Source organism: Argopecten irradians, chromosome 4 (genome assembly GCF_041381155.1).
Source record: "Argopecten irradians isolate NY chromosome 4, Ai_NY, whole genome shotgun sequence".
Taxonomy (NCBI): Eukaryota; Metazoa; Mollusca; class Bivalvia; order Pectinida; family Pectinidae; genus Argopecten; species Argopecten irradians.
In genome coordinates, this window is record NC_091137.1 from 19,510,120 (window position 1) to 19,537,731 (window position 27,612).

Sequence of the window (27,612 nt, forward strand, 5' to 3'; positions counted from 1 at the left end):
GTAACAAGGAAGTTTACTGTACACAGACATTACCAACAGTTCAGTATTGGTGTACTTGTCTGTATGAAATGATATATGACATGTTTTCCATACTACCCTGACATCTCATCTGATTAGAGTGACGAACGATTTCTATCTTGATTGTATTATTTCCCTCTGACTCGAAAACCTATAATTGCCTGCTGAAGTGTATGCTCCCATTAAATGTTAAACTTTTCACGATTTATGCGAAATAATAGTAGTCATTTAATTATTTAGTTAAGCATTTGTCGCACGATAGAATGTGTTAGACAATGTTTAAAAATGCACCATATAAGCTTCAAATAAGTTTTGGATACGTATCATATCATTTGTCTTAATAAAACCTAATAATAATACAATGTATACATGTTGTATTTATTTCTACCACCATACGTCATGTCTAGCTACCTCGGTATAAATGTGCTGGATAAATATTTTAATTGAACGAACATGGTTACAGTGGTTTGATGATTATTTGGGCGGGGAGTGAAGTGTAAACGCTTGTCCATAGTTCTTCTTAGAGTAATAAATATAATACTGTTCAACAAAACAACTAGATAAAAAAGACGACCTGCAAGTGTTCATATATCGTTGATTTATTCATGATAAAAATATTTTATCAAAACTTTTGTTAATACATAACCGACTTGTCCATAAAGATTGAAAGACAAACGTGAAAAATATCGTGAGACAACAGGTAATAATGAGTTCATGATCAAAATATGATAATTATCTCGGTTGACAAAAACGTGCATTTAGACATGAAATTGATGATTTCATCTATATTGCCATAAATACAAGTTATGCGTTACACTCGTGGCTACGTATTATGATATATATTTAACTCGTTAATGTGATATGCCGATCGTTGGAACTCTTTTAATACATTTTGCACAGTATTGCATTACCACTCATATAAGATCCTCTTTTGCGATTAAGTGTTTTTTTAGTACAAATTGGTGTTTTTCTTTACTTATGGAGATACCCAGTACTTGTGTAAATAGGCTGTACAGTTTGTGTTTTTAATGCTATGCGCAACCGGAAGTGAAGTGACAGTTGAAACTGTAACCAGTAATTAAATGACCACGATGGATCTTCACAAGCTAGAACTAGCTTACAGCGATCCGACCACAGCGATTCAGCGATACCACAACACTTATCTTTATATCACTTATCTTCACGAACCTGCTGTTAGATACTTGAGTATCGATGTTAGTGGCATCCTCGATACCCCAGGGGTTCCGATCACCTACGATCTCTACACCCTTGGACTATCTCATTGTAAGACTGATGGCAGTTCAGAGGAGAAAGATCTTAATCTAGCACAGGCCTGCAAACATTTCCTTTGAAGACTACAGTGATAGCTGACGCCCAACTTCAAAGCCACATAGTCAACAACAGTTTACGGTTTTTTGGTGTACATCAAATAGGCCATGGGCTAGGAGGGTCCCACATGCAACCCCCACCGCCAAACCTTCGAACCAACATTTTTCTGAACCCTTATGGCCCACTGATCACAAATCAATGCGTTAACATTGCATAAGTTGGGATGAACTTCCGGTTATGACGTCATCAAGATAGCCGCAATCTCGAATATCACTAAAAATTGAAAAATGTCGATGTTATGACTATATTTTCACTTTTCAGTGAAATTCGAGATGGCGAGATGAGGTAAAATAATAGATTAGAAATCATAATTTACTGCTTGGAAACATTTGTGCTGCTTAAAGCAAAATATGAAAAATTTGCTAAAACATTACCATTTTTGAGCTTAAAAACCTATTTTTTTCATTTCCTGCGTCGAAACCACTAAATATATTGGATTATTTGGTCCTGATATGTATTTGCTGTTCTACTGTGGTCATTTTAATACCTCATTTGTCTACTTCGGTTGAAAAATGTCAATGTTATGACTCAATTTTTAGTAAAATTTGAGATGGCGGCCATCTTAACGACGTAATAACCGGAATTTCATCCCATCTTATGCAATGTTAACATATTGATTTATGATCAGTGGGTCATAAGGGTTCAGAAAAAGATTGGTTCGGAGGTTGGGGGGGAGGGGGCGGTGCATGTGGGACCCTCCTAGCCCATGGCCTAAAAGGCCTAATTTACCTGGTCTGTTCTGTTGCTTTCAGTTTTGCTATAAGATGGTCCAGGGTTGTAGAGATCGTAAATTATCGGAACCCCTGGAGTATCGAGGATATGTTAGTGGACATGGAATTGATAACTCGTAAGTTAATTGTAACAAGACAAGATTTTGTAAGTAAAAAAATATATAAAAAATTAACACAATCATTTGAAAAAAAATCAAATAACCAACAACTACTCGTTGTGTGACCTCTTTCCATTCTACTACAGTAACTACGATGACACATTTGAGCCTGTCAAATTATAAGTACTTTATTGATATTGAATAAGTTTTACTGTAACATTTATAAATTGACAAAATTTACATGACCATTTACTCTTAAGTAATTTGATATAGAGACAATTATACTTGCTGAAGTCATGCTCTTAAGACAACATGTAAGTTTAATTTGTGTGTTTGGAAATACAATTTGAATACCACATACTATATGAATGATTGCATTTACATGGAATGTCGAACTGATGATAGCCTGCGTTCAATTGTTTGTCACATTATCGCTTCAATATCAATCAAAGCTGAACCAAATGTCACGATTGGAATCTAACATTCCTCATTCAACAGTCTCCCAATATTAACTAACGTCGATACCTTGCCCTGACGACCGTAAATGGTCATGCATGCATTGTTAATTTATAAATGTACATCTTGGTAGTCTTGTACACTTTGTCAATTGATAAATGTGCAACTTATTCAATCAGGTAGTTGTTATTTGAAATGCTCAAAGGGGCCATCGTAAATAACAAATTGTTGGATATTTTCTCAAGCTAGTCCAAACACCTTTTAAATATATATAGAGAAAATATACCATAAATACTAAGCAAAAGAAAGAACATATGAAAAGATGTTCAATGAATTAAAATAAGATCTTTGCTCTGGAATATGACATATGTGGATACAATGATGTGAAGGACGTGTATCTACAGCCTACTTATTATCAGATAATGGCCAATGATAAATAACGTTATACATCTATATTCCAAGTTGTAAATAAGGCATCTGGGCAAGATCCATTATAATGCAAAAACATTTACAATGTTTATTTCAATCTATTAACATATTCCGTGTATTATATACCAAAATGTATTTCGATGTATGTAAGTGAGCATGTATTAAAACATACTCAGATCATCACAGAAGCTGTAATAAATCACAGTTATTGCGTTCAGTTGGTGTATTACAGTCAAATTAGTTCATCTCCAGGTTTCTGATCAGTCAATGTTTTCGAAATGAAAGGACCACGTTGTATGTGTGGTTTAGGCCCTTTTTGCCCCAAAATCCGTTCAATTTTAGATCTGAAGTTTTTGAATGGTTGGATTTAATCCATTTAGTACTAATCTAATTGTAATGAAAGTTTTATCATTTTGCATATTCAATTGCCATGATAACCATTCAAAATATGTATAAATTATGAAAATGTGGAATGACAATTTTGGCCTAAGCTAACGTAAAGCATATTCTTGAACAAACTTTACATTATATTGAGTTTGTTCAAGGATACGCTCTAGGTGTCATGGACAAAAACTTATTAAAAAATAGTCAAAATTGTCCAAATTTGCACATTTTCATAATTTATGCATAGTTTAGGTGGTAACTACAGCTACACAATTAGACAACAACCATTACAGTTGAATCAGGAATGTACAAAATATGTAAATATAACAATTTAATCACTAAAAAAGAGTTTTGAAAGTGATGGATTAGATAAAAAAAGGGCTCAAACCATACAGAGTCTTTTAAAGGTATAGTTCACAGTTGGCAGTTCAGTTTAACAAATTGATATCTAGGGTACATTAACGAGTTATGTCCCTTACCGTTTAGACGGTTGTTAATGTTTACAATCAATGTAAGAGTTAGTTTTCTTGACATACCGTAGTAAATGTGGTCATACACGGTATAGTCTGCACTAACACTAACCATTTAACTACCATCAAAACCGTTATCATTTGTTTGGTATGCAAGGTTATCCGAATCCTTTAACCACGCTTTAAACAATAGTACAAGGCTGTGATTTTTCAAAACAAATGTGCAGACTTCAGTCAAATTTGAAGTTTTCTCCTTAAGTAACTTAAGTGAAAAATATGACTTAAGTCAGTTCTTCACTTGAGTTTGTTTCGAGAAATCGGAGCCTAGCATTACAGCTGCCAACCCTTTACGGGATATGGCTACATGTTGCTGCAGTTAAAGATTCATTTAAATTTCTGTATAATTTATACATGGAGTTCTGCTATACACTGTTTGAATTATTTCAGAGAAGCCATTCTCATAATCGCATTGAACCGAAATACATTGTTCAACATAAGGGCACTACTAACCCAAGAAATGTTATGGATGTTTTGTTAAACCTACCTCAACTATATTCCAGCTCCATGGTTGTCGTTAGGGAGAGCTACCGTTACAGCCAATAGGCATTTATATACTTTCAAAGTACATGTACATGTATAAGCAAATGATGTTTGCTGAAACTAAACTCGGCACCAAGGCTGACATATTATCAATTGTAAATGGGAGTTTTCGTGAGCAGGAAATTACAAGAAGTGGCTACAAAAGTGATGCTGTTGTACACTACCAGACATATAGAGAAGTCTCAGAAAACAGGGAAATCGGAATCGGCTCAAGCAACAAAAGCTCATGAAAATGTTTCACCATCGGAAGATGATGATGCTATGAAAGTGAGACGTAATATTCTGTAAAGAAAAGGAAATAAAAAATCACAGTTACTGTGTAAAGCAGTTTAATGTATGCCATGAACTTGTTCTATTTGTTGACGTCGTGGAATCTATTGTTATTAGAAGATTATGATGCCAATGCACTCTTATTGTTTTGCTACAGATGTACCACACTTTTCTGTACTCCTCTGTCCTCATTGGCCATTGGAGGATAAGGTGCGCAGTGGCCTGTGGTAGCAAGTTATTTATTTCCCAAGGTTTTTCCTGAGAGAGGTTATAAGTACGAGTAGTTTTAAACGCTCTAGTTCACAGACTGTATGCTTTATACAATGTACATATACAATTATCAAAAATCGACAATTATTTCAAAATTTTGATTTAACACATCATGCATCTAATAACGAATAAAGTATGCAAACATTACAAATGTAACATTTTAATTACTTAAAACTGGGCAATCTGATATGTAAATACACTAATACCGGGTGCCCTATTTTCGGAAATGCTAATTATAACTGGTAGTTCCCGGAAGTCCGCTGTGTACTAAAAAATACACATTACAATGATTTAAAAATAGACATGGATAGGCCGGTAGCTGTACACGGTTTGCTGTGCAAACGGAAAAGGTCAATTTGGTAAGTATTTATGCAATTCTTTTACTCTACAAAAGAAGTTTATTTCGCAGTCTCAATCTGCGCTTAGTTTTCTATCTCTGCTATACAAATACATGTCCATAGTACGACACGAAGACAAGATATGTAATGAAACAGACCGCATAAATCTGCAAGTTGATAAGAAATTGATAAAACACATGCAGACAAATACTCCACAGCACTTATCTCAAAGTTGTGATTTTTATTATTATTTAGCATAGGCACTGATAGCATTGTTAGATAACGACTGTTACTGTGTCTAGTTTGATATTATGCATGTAAAATATATAGTTGGTGATCTATAGGTCTCTGTGTTGAGTGTTTGGGATTAAGTTCACTCATCCAGGGTAAACTCCAGATCAACCTGACCTTCATTTGTATATGTGTGTACTGAGTGTGGTCAGAGACGATGTAAATCGATAAGTACAAAGATTGATGCAAACATTAGGCTCAAAAAGCAATGCAACACTTATTGTCTGGTCCTGACAGTGAATCTGGCATTGTTTAGCCAATTCTGATATGTTCTATTTTCGGAAATGCTGCTCAGTTCATGGAAATTCCATCTGCTAAAAATAACGTATTGCGCATGCGTTTTATTTATAAAAGACTGGCTCAATGGGATTTAGACCGTTTTGGAATACTGGTAAGTAACCTTTTCTACTCGTATATCGCGTCTACGTACCTATTCATATGTGGTGTATCGTCTTTCATAACTCCCCAATCCATTCGGTTTGTACAGTCGAGCTGTGTTTATGTTATAGTTTAAAGGTAGGTATCATATCCGTGTCTTTTGTACAATGTTCTGGTTGACATTTTGCATAGTTAATATATCAGCAATCTAGGATATCCATTTATATTTACATGCACAACAGGGACGACGTACTTCCGTTACAGCAAGATAAAGATACACTAAGCAGCACGTTGGGCGCAGACCTAGCCTCTGTCATTGCACCCAGATTAACGCAGCACCTTTATAGCATCGCACCAAAAACAAAACAAAATAACCACGATTAAATATTACTAAATCACTATTCAAAATACGCCTAGCCAAGCAAATACTTAGGCATCACACTTCAACTTAATCTCTGCTGGACAAACACATAAAAATAACACTTGCAATGCAAACAAATCACTAGATGTTCTCAAACTCAATTCAAAATTAACTCACAACATATAAAAAAGCATGCATACAAAGTACTTACACGACCTTAACTGGAATACTGCTCTTCTGTATGCGACCCCTAACACGTAAACCAAATCACATAGAATGTAAAATTACAACGCAGAACAGCATGATACATTTATAACCAGGTACCACAACACAAGGTCAGTCACAGACATGATACAAGATCTCAAACTACCATCACTACATATATGCAGAATACAGTCCAGACTAACACTTTTTTACAAACCAAACACAAACAAGTCCTAGTCAAAACCCCAATACTCATCAGAACAGAGTGAAGAGCTAGACACACACGCCCACATACATACAGACACTGAAGCTGATACCAAAGACACATACAAATACTCTTTAATTCGCACACACGATCACCCAATGGAACCTCATGCCAGTAGCAGCAGTACAAAGTACAACCCTCGAAGACTTCAAAGCACACATCCCATACATTATCCTTAAATGTATATAAGCTATATGTTTTACAAGAATAATAAAACGGCATAGTATATACAATACCGTACCAATTGCACGTCACGTGCAATGCCCAGGTAGTCGCCTGAATTATTAAATAATGTTTTACGCTTACTTTTATTTAGAGTTCCCGTAAATGTAGTATTAGGTTCATTCATCCGCGAATAAATTCACGGTTAGATCACGCCACGTTGACATTGTGTAAGAATGTCAGATGTCCTATTTTTGGAAAATTTAATGTTGTTTAGTTCCTGGAATTTCCGTATGTTAAATATAAGATGTTGCAATGTATTTGTAGTTGTCTGAGTATCGGAAAGGAACGGGATGCAATGTAAAGAGTTGATAGAAAAATTGGTAAGTTTTGATATTGAAACGTGCAATTAACTACAGATTTTAGATGTTTGTGATATGCTCCTTGTTTGACCATATATAGACTGGGCACTGGCTTGATTTTTTAGCCTCTGAGACATGAGACAATCTAGTATAAGAATTCTGCTGAGGAAATCAATAACTTACTAGTAGGGTGTGGTAACTAGTCAAACCATATACTGTAAACCAACGTACTAAATTTGCGATTTTAGTATCAAATCAAGTACCTTTCAATAAGATCGCAATTTATTTTAATTCGCAGAGACCAACTTCCGCAAATTAAAATAGATTGATTTGCGAATGTAAATAGCATGCGAAACAAAGTTGGTATATAGTAAGAGCAACTTTTGTACCAATGTGACTAAAGCTTTCTATAGTTAAAATGGTATGTGTTGGTAAGTCAAAGGCATATACCATGATGTTAAAACAAAACTTGTTTTTATTACAAATTCATTAGAGGTGTGAATATTTGTTTTTGTCTGCGTTTGCTGCTCATCTCTTTCCATAACGCAATCGATATTTCTATTTACAGCTTTAAAATGTTTGAGCCAGAAAATGATAAAGTCTTCATTTCATACAGCAGTGAAGATATAGACTTGGTCCGAACAATACGAGCAGGATTCAAGAATCACGGTAGTTGTCAAAGCTAAGTAACTTCTTTAGAAATAAATATAGTTTTTATCTATGATAATTTCATACAATGTCTCGTAAATTGTCTATAAAATACATTATTGCTTGCTGCCATTTAACCATGGCCGTTTAGTTATGGACTTTATATATGAGTATTAGGTAGAAATCTTTAGAATGGTATCATTAGATATGTTCTAAGAATTCATTAAAACGTCCTTAGAATATGCATGTGTATAACATATAATGAGATTTCCATATTGTAATGATATTTTACTCTGGGAGTGTTTTTACAATTACGAGACTGAAAATGTCCTCCTTACAGTGGAAAATCTGTATAATTACTTCTGTCTCCACATTTTTTTTCAGCGAATCTGGACTGTTTTGTTGCACATGATGCAATCCAACCTGGTACTCACCCACTAGACGCCATAACATACGCCCTGGCAAACAGTCGGGCATGTCTGTTTCTGGTCACCCCCGACGCCTTGGACAGTTCCTGGTTCGCCTTCGAGACCATCCTCACCTTGGAGAGATCTCAACAGAGGGGCCTGCTCAACTGTGTGATGTTACTACACGGCGTGAGTGAGGAACAGGTATATAGTACTCACTTATATCATAAACAGGTGTAGCTAACAATGAAGAATGTTGGTAGCATTGTCACAAAATATTACAAATTAAAACAAAATTACATTGAGATAACATCTTTTTTAAACATTTGGATTTGAATTATATCATAATAAAAGACACTGCTCATGGAATCAATAATCCTTATTTTCCTATATTCTTTGTTTAATGTCTTATATCTAAGATAGTCAATTATTATGATCGTTAACGAAACACGAATATCCATCAATGTCTTTACTTTAGAAAGTGAATAATGGCAATGATTTAGTAAATTACAGTTATTTTTGTGACAAATGATAGACTTCAACGTATATCTTTGCATAAGACAGTGTATACTGAGAACATCATCAATGCTTATCTTAAAACGGAAACAAAACACACTATACCAAACGTAGAGCATTAGCAATATCAAATCAATGAACAAATCAATTAATAGTTGTGGAGCCAAGAGAACACTGCTATATAACATACTTTGTATACACATTTAAATATGAAAACATTTTACCGATCATTCGATGAAATTAAAATAGAAATGACATTCTCCTTAAATGATTCCTTTCAGCTTCCTAAATTTGCACTGTTCCACGTGATCGATAAATACGTACTGTGCTTAGATGAATCAGGAATGTGGCAGCGAGAGCAGATAGACCTGGTGTTGAAAACTATCCAAGGTAACATAAATTATAATACTGTCATATCTGGATTTTACAACAACTTTAATCTCGACACTTTTATTTTAAGTAATACTGAAGTAAAAATATTCTCCATTTCCACAAAAAGTGCAACAAAAGATAAAATATAAATGCCGAGCATTATTCATTCCTGCTGGTCAAAATATAAGTTATAAATATATAAAATACCTAATGTCCTAATTGCCACGAGTTTGATAAAATAAATTTAAAGTGATTTATGGATTTGATTTGTACTTTCAGATTCAAAGAGAATCGACAATATGCTACCGGTGGGAAATGTTGCGCATGCCCAGGCTTGGTCCCATTATTTTGGATATCACCATGTGATACATCCATGTATGTATACCGATGTATATGTTCAATCTAATCTACCAGAATGTACAGGTGAAGTGAAACAAAGGGAAGTAACTCTGACTGTTACAGTCTTTTGATATAATCTTTGACTTCTTAAGTTATCGCTCAATTATTATAAAGAATTTTATTTGTTCGAATTTGTTTGAAGGATTACAGATTTCAGACTACAGAAACTAAACAAATAAGTGTTAACATACCACAAGGGAAAATATAAGGTTGGCAAGATTATGATGCTTTTGACTTTAAATAGTTTTTTCTTTTGATTTATTAAAAATACAAATATTCGGTCACGCAAAGAAAAAACAAAACATAAATAGATAAAGATGTAAACTAAACATTTTTTGAAACTGAAAAATAATAACGAAAGAGAGAGGGGATCAAATTTTATTGTATACTTATTGCATCCTATCTTCTCTAAACCTTTTTTTCTAAATATGAAAATTTATAGTGCATATAAATTCCTTCAATCAGTCATTTGGTTTTTCTATTTATAGATCTCGCTGAGAAAATAAGAAAATGTTGCTGGTATAAGGATAGTCGAATGCCTATAGCAGTCTATGAAATTGTTCCAAAAAACTGCGTCATACCTTCAGTTATCAAAGGAGATAAAATAAGGAAAGTTGGGGCGCTTGAACCGTTCGAAGTAAAGATGGCCGGCAATATCAGGCGAAAATTTGAATTAAATGTATACTGTATTGAAGATAACGGGGAGGTATGAAATATCAAATATATTTATTCTTAATATTATCTTAATTAACACTTAAAGATGTTCCACCGCCGACAGAGCATACATGATTTTCATCATTTGAAAAATAATTGGTGTTTCATCGTGTATATATATGCTTAAAAACACAAAAAAATAATATGAAATAATTTATTTGGCCTTTGGTGCATGTTTAATCAGTACTTCATTCCGTATAGGATATAGTGCCACGGATGTTTTTCGGGATGCATATTTTTAACTTGAAGTATAATAAGAAGGTCGACCTTTTCAATGGTGATACTGGTGTAAAGTAAGTAACTTTTGTAACTGATGAACAAATTCTAAATCGCCTGCTCCTGTTTCTGATAGTGAAAAAATACCATTTGTCGGCGGTGGAGCTTCTTTAAGATAGCATGTGGGGTTACACCTGAGGTACGGCAATATGTTTTTGACCGAAAACGGTAGTCTAATATAATTAAAAATTGAAAAACTCTATTAGCTCTTATATAATGTAAGTATCAGTGAATATTCGCCAATTTATCATCAATATCTAAAATTTGATTGAATACCGTTTATTTATTTGTATTGTTTTATTTTCTATCGTTATAGAAATACTACTGCGTTGTACAGTATCCAAACGTATTAAGCGCCATTCAGAAGATGGCGGCGTCTACAAGTATAGACATGGATGAGGCTCATAAGCGCCTACAGGTGGCGAGGCTATATTACACTCTCCATGCCATACTCCAACATTCCAACGTTACGGGGTGTCGTCAGCAGGCGAGGCTACTGTGGTGCGATGGTAACTACACTAACACTACACAACAAAATTATAATGTGAAGTTACGGTCAAAAAAAACTTAATTTGATTTTTGAAACACTTATTTTTATCACCCTAAGCACGCATTTACTTGAACGGTATCCAAATAGTTCAATAATTTTAAGCCTGATTTATGTATAGCCGATGGCTTCATATCTCATAACCTTTAGCAAACCGCGTTACTTAACAGAAATATCGGGCTTTCCATTTCAAGATCATTATGTTATAGACCGCAAATCATACATGTTCATCTACATGTAATTGGGCAAAAAGAAACATATAGATAAAATCAAACATTAAAACAACCGAGATTATTTTAAGATGTTTGTTTATAACAAGATATTAATCTTTTCAGACTCTGTTGAAGATGCGACCGATGTGTTATTGAAGGCAGTAAAGAGGGACATCGAGGTTTGATTTGTTCATTCTGACGTTTACTTGTGAATCAAAGTTGGTACATCTATAAATATTATTGTTCCAGATTGCCTTTCATGGCCCAACCATAAAGTATTGTAATTAAAACAATGACCATGACACAAACTGTATAAAATACATTGAAAAACTTATCCAAAATTCAAAATTATTAAAAAATGAATTAAAATGTTTTTATCTTATCATGATAGTATCACGCTCTTATATAACTTCATGATAAACGTACCGCTACCAAATAATTTACGATAAACATTTTTTTCCCGTTTGAATTATGAAAGCCGTGTGTTTGAGTGTGAGATGCATCATTTGTAATTTGATATAGTAACAAACCTACCGTGTTAGTTTATCAACTTTCCATCTTGTTTCAGTTTTCATCTTTCGACACTACTGCCGACGAAATGGGAAAAGTTTTAAGATCTCTAGAAGCAGACAACTTTCAAGAGAAGCAGTACGATGCCAGTATCGTCCACGACAGCGGGGATACAGAATCTAACGCCATATATTTACAGATAGAAAATTACCTTGAGAGCAGAGATGTCCACCTTTACTCAAATACGGCTGGAGCAAAAGAATTAGGCGGTATGATGATTTTTTTTTATAGTCCTGTATATATTTAAACCTGCCTTAGCCGTCACTTTATATAAAGACCACCTGCTTAATAAGATTGTTTTGTCGGGGTCCGAAATGGTCGAATTCAACACAATTTTGGCCTGTGTAGAAAGACAATCTGGCTATAAAGACCATTTCGTCTTTGTTCCTTGGTGATCTTTATACTTAATTAATGACTTATGCATGTCATGTATAACAATTACCTGATTTAGATATATACGTTTCTGTTTATAGCGATAGACGAGACATTAAAGGTGGTGCGGTGGCTGATCCTGATAATCAATCAAGATAGATCGTCTAAAAGCTCACCTTTCAAGATGCAGACATTGAGCATTCTAGCGAATTGTGTCAACAACAGACAGGTTAGAATCATCCCGGTTATCCAAAATTCTGCGAAAAACTGCAACAACGTAAATGATGATGGCCACGGTAACAGCAATTCAGATGAGGTAACCAATGACAACGGGGAATGTTCTATGATTAGCGGAAGCATGCATGATGATGGCATTATACCCTATTTGTTTAAATGGGTAACATACATAGAGACTCGCACAGCAGGCTACGAACAGCGAGTTTATCAAGCTTTAAAAGGCAGGTAATCCTGTGATTCTAATTTGTCTACGGTAAAAGCGAAGCTGTACTATAGTATTAGCACCGCCGATACACAGAGGCTAATATTACTCTCTTGCAGATGTACCATTAATATATTGCCAACATAGATAGTCATTATACTCACTTAGTAGGACATTATACGAAAGTGTCAATATATACATTAAACGTAGTCAAAAACAATGAAATATCTAAATTAAATTATCAATGAATAAAATTTTCTTCTACTTATATTGCACTCGATGAAACCATTTTTGTTAATGATTTATATCATGATTCAGAACACTGAACAATCTGTATCAACACACGGTTAAAGGGGGATAACTCCAGCACAATTATTTATTTCGATGTGAACAGATTAACTAATTCAATAGATTTTAAACTGAAAACTTGAATGAGTCCTTAATTATTATATTTTGTTATAAACGCGATACATACTATGTTTAAAGCCCTCAAATGAATTCATTAACATGCTTCAAAAACAACTCAATGCGTCACTGATATCGACCAAACGCAAGAATAAATCATCAAGTAAACAACGCAAATGTGTAACAACAAAAGTGAAAAAATAGGAAAAGTCATACACATGAAATATTTGGCTAATGTCGAAAATAATCTGCTTCAATTAAGGATTAACTTGAATAGATTGTTTATATCATGGAGATATAACACAAAAATCTGAGTGTACTCTAAATAAACCGCGAAGCGCTTTATGATGAGAGTACACTCATATTTTTGTGTTATATCTCCATGACATAAAAATTCTATTCAAATTAATCCTTATAATTTAATGTACAAAGATAATCTTCTCAATACTCAAAATTCATTTTGGGACTCTTTTGTCTATGAAATCATTACACCGTCATCTCAGCCAATCAGAAGCAACATCACAAACGGCGACGCCGTTTTTTCCTTTATGGGCTGATAAAGTAAATTTTTAAGCCAATGAAAATGCTCGTAACAAGCAAAATTGAATTATATTACCATAACGCTGATGTTTTGTTATCAGGTGGCGGCATCCCTCTGACATTGGAGGCGGGACATATTCCAGCTGGAAACATTGGTTATGGCTTCGCCTGGGGCTACGTCGTTAATTACCTAACGACTGTTCTACGGCGTAGGTTATTGAAAAAAGTCCGTTTAAGGACATTCCTAGACGAAAAACATAACGAAGATTACTGTAAACAATTTATTTTTGCGTACTAATAAATTCCATGTGTTTTGCGGACAAGCAAAACTCACGAACATTTACGAAAAGTTGAAAATGTAAAATGGACCCATACTACTTTAAATCGCGAAATTAAATATCCCAAAAAAAGAAGCTGGGCATTAAAACTCAAAGTAAAATATCAGCGAAAATAAGTTGGTCTAAAATATCTCACATTTGTTATGAATGAAAAAAGATTTTTTTTTTTTTTTTGTAAATTCACTAGACATACACCCAAAATAGGTTACAAAGGTAATTTTGTGAATGTATTTGTTACCAGTGATCGGAGAACCCTTTCAAACATTCCTGAGGGCGAACAATGTATCATGTCCTGCCAAACTGTATCTGTTGATACCGCAGACATGTGACTGCCCAGGAAAAATTACAAATACGCATGTCAGCCATGTCAAGTCAACGGAAGCGAAAGACGACCAGTGCGGTGGCGCCAATATCCCAAAAGGTCTGGATATGTACTGTCTCGCCGATGTTGCTGATGAATCAAAGGTTGGTTTGTACCTTAATCCGAAGGGTTAAGTAATAAGGGCGCAGCCCCTTCGGGCACCAAGTTCGAAGCACTTCTAAGGTAACACATACACGAAAATATAGGAAAAATTCAATCTTCAAAATTTATTCCTACACACTGACAGCTTCAGTTTGCGGCCGCCCTTTTTTTACCCACTGTAAAAAATCCCATCAGCGTGAATGCGATGCTTTGAAGTCAGCTCATTATGTAATCAAGCGGTTCAAACGCTTTTATAATCCGAAGTACGTAATCTTCATCCGGCAGAAGCTCAGTGATATTGCTCTTTATTTGCAAGCGTTCAGACAGACCACCTTCCAATATAATCAGTTTACCAAAAACGGAATATCTGTTACGGAAATAAAAATTTCTTCCTTCTCTCATGTGGATTTCCTTTTCCATGTAGGTTTTGGGACAAGAATAGAGTGTGAATATATGAATAAAAACTAAACAGAACATTCTCAAGAACAGAGTGTGAATATATGAATAAAAACTAAACAGCAAATTCGGCTCCGTTATTTCCATTAATTGAACTTTTCAACAGTGCATGATTAATTGTTACTGAAACATCTGGCTGCGCCCTTTAAGACCTTGCCTTCAGTCATATTATTTTCTGATACATGCCGATCTCAAGGAATGTGTTATTTGACAACTTGAAGAATGTCAAACATTGTTGTTACTATAGAAACTATAGCTTATAAATTATCCTGAACACAAGGTTACGTATCACTATATACCGAAACGCCATTTTATTGTGTTTTTATTTGATAACAGGTGCACAATTTCATAGGACAATACCCTGCCCCATTACGGACCCTTCATCTGATGAATGAGTGTAGAATAGCCGGTATCAACCCAGAGTCAATGAAAAGGGAACAACAGAGGTTATGTGACACTCTCCAGGATATCCTGTGGTCTCCAGTTGGAGAAGGACTTCACACTAAATGTGAACTTGTCTTCTATGATGGTATGTAAGATTTTCGGGCTTCAGGTTTGGTTTTCAAAATGAGAATAGCAACTGTCATTATTGCCAATAAATTTCGACATCTAAACGAAATTTCATGTCATATACTATTTGAATGATCAAAACCATTGTGGTGCATGGACTACCTCGCCATTTTCAACAGCTGACATTTAAACAGATGAAATCATTATGAACAAAAAATGTCCTAGGGCGATCTGGATTTTTCCAATATTCTTAATGGCATTAGATATTTCTATTTGTCCACAATTATTTATTTTAGACGACTAACGTCTTTAATCATCCAAGGGAGTTTTAAGAGTCCTGAATAGAACTCCGTGTCATTTATTCATTCTTAATAAATGATACATTGTATCACCGTTATTCCATCAGTGACTAGGCATTCTATTCAAATTTTCGAGTACGCATCTGTATCCACAGTATGGATGTTGTAAATTTGCTAATTTTACTATCTATCTTTTTATAATTTGATCAAGCAATGTTATGATTACTCTTTTCCGTTTAGACACAGATAATGGCGACCTCCAACGACAGCTACTGCCTAAAATACAAAGTGAATTGAGACTGGAGAATTCATATAAAAAACGTCCTCTAGGGACAGCAGTCCAGAGTGACGTGACTTCCGTAAAGCAACCACGATTTCAATGAAGCACTTATTACACTCAAAGATGCCTTATAAGATATTCCGACATTTTTTCTGACTAAATCAAAATGCACCTTTAAAGTATTTTTCAATATGCATTCCTATTTTTTCATCTTAATTAATAAGAAATATTGTTTGCTAAAACTATGTGCCTAAAACTTTGTCAAACATAGTTTTGTCACTGATGTCCATTGTGTTACATAGTTTTGTCACTGATGCCCATTGTGTTATACAGTTTTGTCACTGATGTCCATTGTGTTACACATAGTTTTGTCACTGATGTCCATTGTGTTACATAGTTTTGTCACTGATGCCCATTGTGTTATACAGTTTTGTCACTGATGCCCATTGTGTTACACAGTTTTGTCACTGATGTCCATTGTGTTACATAGTTTTGTCACTGATGTCCGTTGTGTTACGACTTTGTCACTGATGTCCGTTGTGTTACTATTTCTAAATATTGATTTGGTGCTGTGTTACATACTTTTGTATTGTTTTGATACTTTAGCGTCTATTTATTAGGTACACACTTTGTTAGTGATATTCGTTTTGTCAGATATTTTGTTATTAATATCCATTGTGCTGCATTATGTCATCAGGGTGTCATCAATAACACTCAATGTCGTTTCTTTATTGATCATGATTAAAGAAGATCATAATGCTCACCGTATATTTAATTCATTATCCTCATAGTTGCATTTCTGTGTTTTGAAATCTTAAAAGTTGATATTTTTTACAATATTTTGTGTTTGCTGAAACCATGACAATGCACTATTTTTGCAGATATACATGTATATCATGACATGTTTCCATGTTTTTATCCTGGCCCTGCTGGTATACACCGTCGCAAGTTTGTCATCACTTTCGTTATGTTGTCAAGTTTTAATACTCAGCAAAACATTGATCTATGTTCAGTTCTTGTTATGCTTCGTTAGAGAAAAAAATCCTCGGATTGGAAGTCTTGATTAAAGAATGTCAGACATATCTAACACTGGACCACAACAGCCTCCACATTAAATAACAGGATCGCGATGTCTTATGTGGATGTGAAAAGCCTTCATGGTTATTATCGAGGTTTTCAACAATTTTATATTGTTGTGACAGTTCATAACAGGTAATCTATTCTTTTTCCGCCTTTTAAGATTTTAATATCTTTATTTGCTATTTGCCATATTTGATATTGATATTTATTATTTCAAAGTATTTCTGTGATAAGCATAATTGAAATATTGAAAGCCTTATTTAAGTGATCTTCCAGTAACGATACATTTTTCTTTACTTCTGTTAATGTATATGATTATGAGCTTGTTTTTTAAACCCGTGTGTTTCTAAAGTAGAAACTCACCCTAATCACTATCTTTATCTATTCATGTTACTAGGACGTTTATAAATAAAACACAAAATCCATTCAACTTTTTGTTGTTGTTTTTATCACAGTGTATTGCATCCTTGAAAATTTAAATAAATGTCATTGCAAAATTGACTCAGTAATTAGTTCTTAAAATAAGTACATAGTTTTAGGAATGGAGAAAAGTCGTCGGTGTAAAGATACAACTTGAAGTTTAAAAGTTGAGGAAAACGAAAAATCCCGGAAAGTGCCTTGAAAACACTAGATTTAGATATGACCTTGCGACGTCGTAGATTTGTAGGAGAGTAGTAGAATACAAACAAAGCATTCGTTGTCTGCAGATGTTTTATACTATTATTATATATCTCTTCGCTACATCATAAGATTCTTAAAGATCAGATTAAAATGTTAGAAGATATGAAAATATTATACATCGTTTAGAATATAAGAAAATGATTGAGACATGACTAACAGGTGTTGATTTTATTGAACATCGTAACACATATTGACTGTGGCCATGATTTGAATTTTTTCCTAAATCTTATCCCAAATACCAGTATTATATATTTTTCTTTGTTAATTTTCGACACAGATTTTTCTTTGTTAATTTTCGACACAGATCCTGAGTGAAGTGTCTGCATGACACATGCTCCCAGGGAGGATCCGACTGAGTGTTCGTGTGATCATCGGGGTGAGATTTCTTATCCTGTCAAATGGTTTGGAATACGATACTACACTTGTCGTCTGCTTCTCACAAGCCTTTGTAAGTTCAAATATACCATCTGATTCTTATTGGAAATATGACCTACCTAATACGACCTCAATGGATATCGCGGATCTTTATCAATGAGGGGTATAATACGTGTTAATTTCTGTCAAACGATTACCCTAGTGTATTCCTTGTTGTAGGATCAATAGAGGTGACTTACTGGGTCTGAAGTATACCGCGGTAAGGTGACACAACACATTCGGCTATAGTCACCTCTACAGGAAGGCAAATACAATAATTTCACCTTCTCCTAAAATACTAATGTTTCACATTTTACAACATCATTTATTTGAACAAACTATCCATAAAATATTATATAAAGAACCTAAAGAATTCACAATGCATTCCAATGCCTTACAATTCTATATAGAATTCCACTGATTGTTAGTCCACGCTGAATTAAATACTCCACGCTGAATTAAATACTCTGTTTTATGACACGTATTTGTGTCTCTGTGTACTCACAATATCCATTAACGAAGTCACGATTCCTTTGTTTTCAGAATCTTCAAACGGTTTCATGTATTAAAACCTAAAGACTTGTTGTGATATTGTTTTCAGAAGTACTGAAACGTGTTTTTTTCAAATTGAATATTGCCTGAAGAACCCTCAGAAGGGTAAACGCTCTTCAACGATTTTGCATGTTTTTGCTTCATCTACTAACATATACATATTTTGTGTAGTAGATTTACTGACTGTAGTACGGGTGAAAATACATGCTATTCTAAGGAATGAATTATCCAGTTTGTATACGACTCACATAGTAACATCACGATTATAACCAAATAATTATTATAATTTGCATGGACCTTATATTTACTTCGACCGTGTTTTATGACCTGGAAAACGTCATGCAATATAATAACATAAAAACGTCATTCGAGCAAATTTTGATATGATTAAAATCCATGGGAAAAAAGTGTGCATTACAAATTATCGAAATATCATATACACGGATAGATATAACATCTCTTCCGCACGTATTTAAAAAAAAATAATAAGATCCGACCCGGTGACATTGCTGTTCTTTAAAAATGTACCCGGTACAGAAAGAGATTATAAAGTTAAACACTAAAGAATATAATTACAGATTTAATCATCGTCCTATTAAAGGCTCTGCCTTACGTAAAAAGCCCGTTAAAGGTATAGTTAACTATGTCGGACGCAGCACAGATTTTCACCCCACATACATCAGAGGGAGCTAGTATTGCCAGATAGCAGAACAAAACACGAACATCGATCGTTGTATAAAATTCACAACATTTTTCACGAGCTATGTAAATCATCCACGATGGTCGGACGTTTACAAGTAGGGTAAGCATTGTCTTGATGATAGAATTGCTTTATCTGGATAATGCTTAGTGTATTATGTAGTCATACAATTCTGTTATGGATATTTTAAAAAATGCATGTATTTATTAACGCAATTATTAATGTACCAATGCTGCACGTGATTTGCACGTGGCAAACAAAATATTTATATTTTAGGTATACACGTGGCAAACAAAATATTTATATTTTAGGTATATTGGTTTCTCTTTTTAATGTGATATCTGATTTGTTCAATACACCTTAATATACGTTTGATTGTGACCGTTTCATTCTCATTTGAGGTAGTTGGTTGGATTTCCATAGTGGATGCTGTCGGTAAAATAATACACTGGGGACAGATCAGACTATTGTGTTATTTTGCTTTGTCTGAAATAAAACGCGATTATTAGGTTTTCATATAGGAAAGATAATGCACAAGCTAGAGTGTATTGACATGAAATATTACACAGAACTAAGTTGGTACGCTCTTCAAATATTCTTGTCCTGGTCGAAATGAAACACAGGGAAATTTTAATTTAAGAAGTAAGTACATCAATAAATAGACACGAGATAATCTTTATTAAAACCATATCTCTTGATGACAAGTAACTCTTACTCTACTTGGAAGTTTCTGTACTATTCAATAGCACACTATGGGATTATTCTATCCCCTGCCAAGGACAAGTTGGTGACCATACATGTGCTTCCCGCACAGATAGAACAGTGAAATCAAGATCATACTAAACTTAATTCCAATCATGAATGTTCTAATTTTCTTTTGTATGTTGTTACTAGTGAAGGCAACGAAGAGGCTTTGGTCACCCTGTACCAGATAGGCCGGGCGCCTAACTCGCCTAGTCTGACGCCATTTGCAATCAAACTCGAGACCTACCTCAGAGCAGCTAACATTCCATATAAGGTGAGAACCTAAACAGATAGCGTACGAAACTCCTATTTTGTATTCATTGTTCATAGTATAAATGAAATATATAGAAATAAAAAATAATTATAGCTAAAAAGATCAGCATTTGTACAAACGATTATGTTTTGTTTTCTTTTGCTAGAAATAGATAAGATATGATCACTACCCTGAATAACCATACCTAATTAAACGACGACAATGTCTTCAAGTTAGGAAAACAAAAATGAAAACTGACAGAATGTAAGTATTATAAGGAATGTGCTTTTTGTTTATGCTACAAAGACATTTGTTTTCCAATTCGTAACAAAATTGTTTTAGAATGACCACAGCGGTAAGAAAAGTTCAAAAGGCAAGTTTCCTTGGATCTCCTACAAGGGGAAGCCTGTTGCTGACTCAGAATTTTGTATAGAGTTCCTAAACAAGGAGAGGAATATTGACCTAAACAGTCATCTCAGCGAGGAACAGAAAGGAGTGGGGCGAGCACTTCAGAAAATGGTAGAGGAAAACACATACTGGTAGGCTGATTTGCCCACATAGTGGTAGGCCGATTTAAACACATACTTGTAGGCTGATTTAAACACATACTGGTAGGCTGATTTAAACACATATTGGTAGGCTGATTTAAAATACCTACTGGTAGGCTGATTTAAACACAAACTGGTAGGCTGATTTAAAATACATACTGGTAGGCTGATTTAAAATACATACTGGTAGGATACTGGTAGGCTGATTTAAACACATAGTGGTAGGCTGATTTTAAAATACATACTGGTAGGCTGATATAAAACACATACTGGTAGGCTGATTTAAAATACATACTGGTAGGCTGATTTAAAATACATACTGGTAGGCTGATTTAAATACATACTGGTAGGCTGATATAAAACACATACTGGTAGGCTGATTTAAACACATACTGGTAGGCTGATTTAAAATACATACTGGTAGGCTGATTTAAAATACATAGTGGTAGGCTGATTTAAAAATACATACTGGTAGGCTGATTTAAAACACATACTGGTAGGCTGATTTAACTACTGGTAGCTGATTTAAATACACTGGTAGGCTGATTTAAACAAATACTGGTAGGCTGATTTAAACACAATATTGGTAGGCTGATATAAAACACATACTGGTAAGCTGATTTAAACACAAACTGGTAGGCTGATTTAAAACATACTGGTAGGCTGATTTAAAATACATACTGGTAGGCTGATTTAAAATACATACTGGTAGGCTAATTTAAAATAACTATTGGTAGGCTGATTTAAACACATATTGGTAGGCTGATATAAAACACATACTGGTAAGCTGATTTAAACACAAACTGGTAGGCTGATTTAAAATACCTACTGGTAGACTGATATTAAATACATACTGGTAGGCTGATTTAAAACACATACTGGTAGGCTAATTTAAAATACATACTGGTAGGCTGATTTAAAATACATACTGGTAGGCTGATTTAAAACATTGGTAGGCTGATTAAATACATACTGGTAGGCTGATTTAAAACACATACTGGTAGGCTGATTTAAACACATAGGCTGATTTAAACACATACTGGTAGGGTATGGTAGGCTGATTATAAAACACATACTGGTAGGCTGATTTAAACACAAACTGGTAGGCTGATTTAAAATACATACTGGTAGGCTGATTTAAAATACATACTGGTAGGCTGATTTAAAATACATACTGGTAGGCTAATTTAAAATAACTATGGTAGGCTGATATTAAATACATACTGGTAGGCTGATATAAACACATACTGGTAGGCTGATTTAAACACATACTGGTAGGCTGATTTAAACACATACTGGTAGGCTGATTTAAAACACATACTGGTAGGCTGATTTAAAATACATACTGGTAGGCTGATTTAAAAAACTGGTAGGCTATTTAAAAATACTGGTAGGCTGATTTAAAACACATACTGGTAGGCTGATTAAAAAACACATACTGGTAGGCTGATTTAAAACACATACTGGTAGCTAATTTAAACACATACTGGTAAGCTAATTTAAAACACATATTGGTAAGCTGATTTAAACACATACTGGTAGGCCGATTTTAAAACACATACTGGTAGGCTGATATAAAAAAAACATACTGGTAGGCCGATTAAAAACACATACTGGTAGGCCGATTTAAAACACATACTTAGTTAAAACATATGAGGCTGATTTAAACACATACTGGTAGGCTAATTTAAACACATATTGGTAGTTTTATTAAAACTTAAAGTTATAGGCCGATTTAAACACATATTGGTAGGATGATTTAAAAAATCAATTTGAGCTATTAAACACATACATATACTGCTGCTTGTTTACATTACGAAAAATACGTGTGGGCATCTCTATAAAAACAATAAGCCTTTATACTATTTTTCTGTTTAGGGTTCTGGTTCTAGATCGGTGGTTATATGACAAAACGAATGGCGTTTGCATCGCCTTTAAGATCCCGAGTATAATGAGATGGCTTCCGCGGAGGAAGTTCGTAGGCTTCGCCAAAAAACAAGGAATTGGGCTTCACAGCAAAGCAGAAGTCGAACAGATCCTTCGTAAGGACGTTAAAGCTATTTCCGGCTATCTCGGTATGTAAATGTGTTTTGTTGAAAGATCAGAGGTTAAATGGTCGTTTAGCTTGATACCTTTTGTTGTTAAAACACATGCAACCGTTTGCTTCTTTTAAAAAGTATATCTTATACTCAGAGATCACGGGTACTAAATAAATGTTTACGTTAGTTATATTCAAAACAAAAAAACCACAATTTGATAGCAATCTATCTTGTAATTCTCAAAATGTATGAAAATTACGGAACATATAATTTTGTTTCTAATTTTGCTCCAAAACCTTGCTCAAACAAATAATAATAATAAAACGGGATTGTCTAGTCATACAGTGATAAGATAGACCAGTGTTTGTCGTGGACACATTAGAAATTTAAAAAACGGTGAACTGGGTAATTGTTTGATAAAACGCGCACCGCTTATTATTTTTATAAATGGATGTACTTTAAAAGTGGGTATATTTACTTCTGATCGTTACTACGAGAACGACATCATACTTTTTGTCCCCTTTAATTGAAGCACTTCAAGCTATACCCTGACCTTGTCAGGCGGAGTAGTGTAAATGAACGATGAAGTGTCTAATATTAGTAAATATTAAAATGTCTTTGTTTTTACTTTCGATAACAATTCTAAAGTGCATTTAATGGGAACATGATACTTGTCATAGTGCTGCACGTATTTATGTTCTGATATATATTGTACTGGTATTCGTTCTAAATACCTCAACTATTGTCTATGCACAGGCTCAAAGAAGTTGCTGTTTGGTGACAAGATATCTCAATATGACACTGCTGTGTTTGGCCAGTTGGCCGCAATGAAATATGAACCCTTTGGAGGAATGGCCGGTGGAGTTATCGATGGTAATGACTTAAAGTTGTATTGCTGCTAATTTCACTGTAACGATATGTAACTTAAACATTTGATATTTAAACATTGACATGTATCTTGATGATTTAGCTCCCCAAAAGCATATGTCGGCCTATAAGAGAGCCGAAATCTAGGAATCATATATTCCTGGTTTTGAATAAAGCGCCTTCAATCACCGCCATGTTCAGTGACTTCGGGTTTTGTCGGAGTCCTAATCGTATCACGTGACTGACGTTCGACACGACCTGCACGTGGTGAGCCAGGTAACAAGCGTAAGCACACATGTGTTTGTTTACGTTTTCCTTCTGGCATATATGAGCAAATCATGCTAGTATATGTCCACAGATTGAGTATTTGAAACATCCAATTTACACATTACCGTAAAATGTTGTGTGTATCAAATATTGTAATGTGCGAGCATTATTTTCTTTGTAGATAGAGTCTGATGAGGTCGACCACATATTTTGTGTATGAAAAATTGTTGATATTTTCTCTTGGTTTCTCAACTCTCGTTTTACTTCGAGATTGTCGCGACGATGTTCGGAAGAGTTCGGAATGATTCGGCATCTTTCGAGCCTATTTTTCACGTGTACATGTTAAAAAGATTTTTTACTTTTATAATTAAAGATACTTCCAGTGCTGCCTTTTTTTATAAAAAGTGGTAAAATTAGAAAGTTTAAACCTCAGGCAGACGGAGAAAAATATGTATATCACTTATACAGTTTTCACTATGACAAAAAGAGCGAAAGTTCTAGACCATACAACTTTAAACCATGGTATCTTAGGCCGTTGGTGTATGTAATAATACTGATCAGCATTTGTTTTAGGTACACTTAAAACTTACAATAGAAATATTGCAACGTGCATAGTTACATGTGCAAGCTATTGCAAACTTATTTGCCGATGTTTAAGATAGATGTATAAATATGGCAAGTTATTTCTTTAGAAATGATTAAAGTAACACTGGATACTGATTGCTGCAAGTAGCATTTTAAGCTGAGTATGTATTAGTATACATTTAAAGTATGATATTGAGGGATTAGCAAGTTCTCATCTCCCGAGATGACTTACTTTTAAAGTTGTATTGCTGCTAATTTCACTGTAACGATATGTAACTTAAACATTTGATTATATTTAAACATTGACATGTATCTTGATGATTTAGCTCCCCAAAAGCATATGTCGGCCTATAAGAGAGCCGAAATCTAGGAATCATATATTCCTGGTTTTGAATAAAGCGCCTTCAATCACCGCCATGTTCAGTGACTTCGGGTTTTGTCGGAGTCCTAATCGTATCACGTGACTGACGTTCGACACGACCTGCACGTGGTGAGCCAGGTAACAAGCGTAAGCACACATGTGTTTGTTTACGTTTTCCTTCTGGCATATATGAGCAAATCATGCTAGTATATGTCCACAGATTGAGTATTTGAAACATCCAATTTACACATTACCGTAAAATGTTGTGTGTATCAAATATTGTAATGTGCGAGCATTATTTTCTTTGTAGATAGAGTCTGATGAGGTCGATCACATATTTTGTTTATGAAAAATTGTTGATATTTTCTCTTGGTTTCTCAACTCTCGTTTTACTTCGAGATTGTCGCGACGATGTTCGGAAGAGTTCGGAATGATTCGGCATCTTTCGAGCCTATTTTTCACGTGTACATGTTAAAAAGATTTTTTACTTTTATAATTAAAGATACTTCCAGTGCTGCCTTTTTTTATAAAAAGTGGTAAAATTAGAAAGTTTAAACCTCAGGCAGACGGAGAAAAATATGTATATCACTTATACAGTTTTCACTATGACAAAAAGAGCGAAAGTTCTAGACCATACAACTTTAAACCATGGTATCTTAGGCCGTTGGTGTATGTAATAATACTGATCAGCATTTGTTTTAGGTACACTTAAAACTTACAATAGAAATATTGCAACGTGCATAGTTACATGTGCAAGCTATTGCAAACTTATTTGCCGATGTTTAAGATAGATGTATAAATATGGCAAGTTATTTCTTTAGAAATGATTAAAGTAACACTGGATACTGATTGCTGCAAGTAGCATTTTAAGCTGAGTATGTATTAGTGTACATTTAAAGTATGATATTGAGGGATTAGCAAGTTCTCATCTCCCGAGACTTGTCTTTTCAAGAGGTGAAGCCCGGGAAAAATGGATTAGTCCGAAGGAAACTAGAGACTTGCTTGCTATCTACCCCAATCCAATAATTTAACTGTTTTAACATACAGATACTGTAATAATTAAAGGCAATGATTTTACCAGAAGATTAATTTGTCTCATACACTATATTCATGTTCTACAAATTCAATGATCAATATAATAAGAAATTGAAAAAAAAAGAATTTTAATATAAAATGTCCTTTTTATGTCTTTTTTGGTTTGCTTCTATTTGATCTGATATGATTTCCCAATAATTCAACATTTTTATCACTAACAATTAAAGTTAGGCATTATTCTGGAAAAATAGTGTTGTATAACGAACTACGTTTATAGCGAATTGATTCTTTTGTCACCTCACCATTGATTCTGTCTCTTTACGTAGAGTTTCCAGTTGTGTGTGCCTACCTTGACCGCATTAAGACTGAGTTATGGCCTGATTGGGAAGAGTGTAATACAGGTGGAGGTACTAGACAGGCAACCAAGTAGCGTCACTGAACTGTGACATTGCGTGAAAGTGTTAACAGGAACTTAACTGTATTGTGGTTTTGTTCCGCTCAATATTTTGATCCGGGCATTACTAAAACTATCGAAAATTAAATCAATTCTAATTTTCGATAAATAAACAAAACATTTTACAAATACCATATGCCAGTACATGATATGTAGCAATATCGTTACTCTTGATTTCATTTTTGTTTGTTGGGTATCTTATCGTTGCCGTTAAAGTATTTTAGACGGTAACATCTGGAAGACCGCACACAATCGCTTGGCAGTATCGATATGGAGCTACCGGTTTAGGAACAAAATCTAGTAAAGGATTGGCCAACATATGACGGATCTGTTGGTGGACAATAGGCTTTTAAATACTTATAAGTAGTATGTGACATTCCACTCAACATGATTCTGCATAATTTTAAACCATGTTTTAACTCATTTTATATCTTTAAAATAAAAGCAAATGTAAGATCCTTGTAAGGTCTGACAACAGACAAAAATGAAATATGTGTGATCATCTGAAACATATCTACCGATATGTTTCGATTGGGTCACCCTTTTTGATTGTGAACACTTCTTTACCACAAGAAAATATTTAGCGAACTTCTTCGTTTCCAATGTAACATTTTGATATTATTTCTGTGATATATTTGTATATTATATATTTGATCATATATACCAAGTGCTATTGAACAAACATTGTGATACATGTTTATGTCAAAATAAATCATTTTATTTTCATTCTGTTTCTTAATTTTGATGTTCGTATATTGTCATATTTTATATCAATCTTAATGATACAGTTCCA

General features: G+C 34.2%; 2 protein-coding genes across 6 annotated transcripts; both read left to right on the forward strand.

The window, feature by feature from the left end:
- Window positions 1–5,403: 5,403 nt before the first annotated feature.
- On the forward strand, window positions 5,404–17,749 carry LOC138320860 (uncharacterized). Of its 4 annotated transcripts, none has more exons than XM_069264131.1 (15): window positions 5,411–5,474; window positions 7,442–7,497; window positions 8,045–8,145; window positions 8,509–8,735; window positions 9,329–9,437; window positions 9,699–9,794; window positions 10,307–10,524; window positions 11,125–11,317; window positions 11,691–11,746; window positions 12,136–12,346; window positions 12,611–12,967; window positions 13,995–14,102; window positions 14,473–14,696; window positions 15,487–15,679; window positions 16,200–17,749. In XM_069264131.1, exons 3-15 carry the CDS (start codon window positions 8,052–8,054, stop codon window positions 16,340–16,342), a joined length of 2,229 nt encoding a protein of 742 aa, XP_069120232.1. In that variant the 5' UTR covers window positions 5,411–5,474; window positions 7,442–7,497; window positions 8,045–8,051; the 3' UTR covers window positions 16,343–17,749. The 4 variants fall into 4 exon arrangements, with proteins under 4 accessions (XP_069120231.1, XP_069120232.1, XP_069120235.1 ...); XM_069264132.1 differs by lacking the exon at window positions 5,411–5,474 and adding an exon at window positions 5,750–6,135; XM_069264130.1 differs by lacking the exon at window positions 7,442–7,497 and having other exon boundaries at window positions 5,404–5,474.
- LOC138320862 (failed axon connections homolog) lies at window positions 17,314–27,198 on the forward strand. 2 transcript variants are annotated; one of them, XM_069264136.1, is made up of 7 exons: window positions 17,314–17,451; window positions 18,305–18,448; window positions 20,561–20,684; window positions 21,006–21,202; window positions 23,090–23,286; window positions 24,007–24,123; window positions 26,692–27,198. In XM_069264136.1, exons 2-7 carry the CDS (start codon window positions 18,399–18,401, stop codon window positions 26,793–26,795), a joined length of 789 nt encoding a protein of 262 aa, XP_069120237.1. In that variant the 5' UTR covers window positions 17,314–17,451; window positions 18,305–18,398; the 3' UTR covers window positions 26,796–27,198. The 2 variants fall into 2 exon arrangements, with proteins under 2 accessions (XP_069120237.1, XP_069120238.1); XM_069264137.1 differs by lacking the exon at window positions 17,314–17,451 and adding an exon at window positions 19,568–19,768 and having other exon boundaries at window positions 18,318–18,448.
- The last annotated feature ends 414 nt before the right edge of the window (window positions 27,199–27,612 follow it).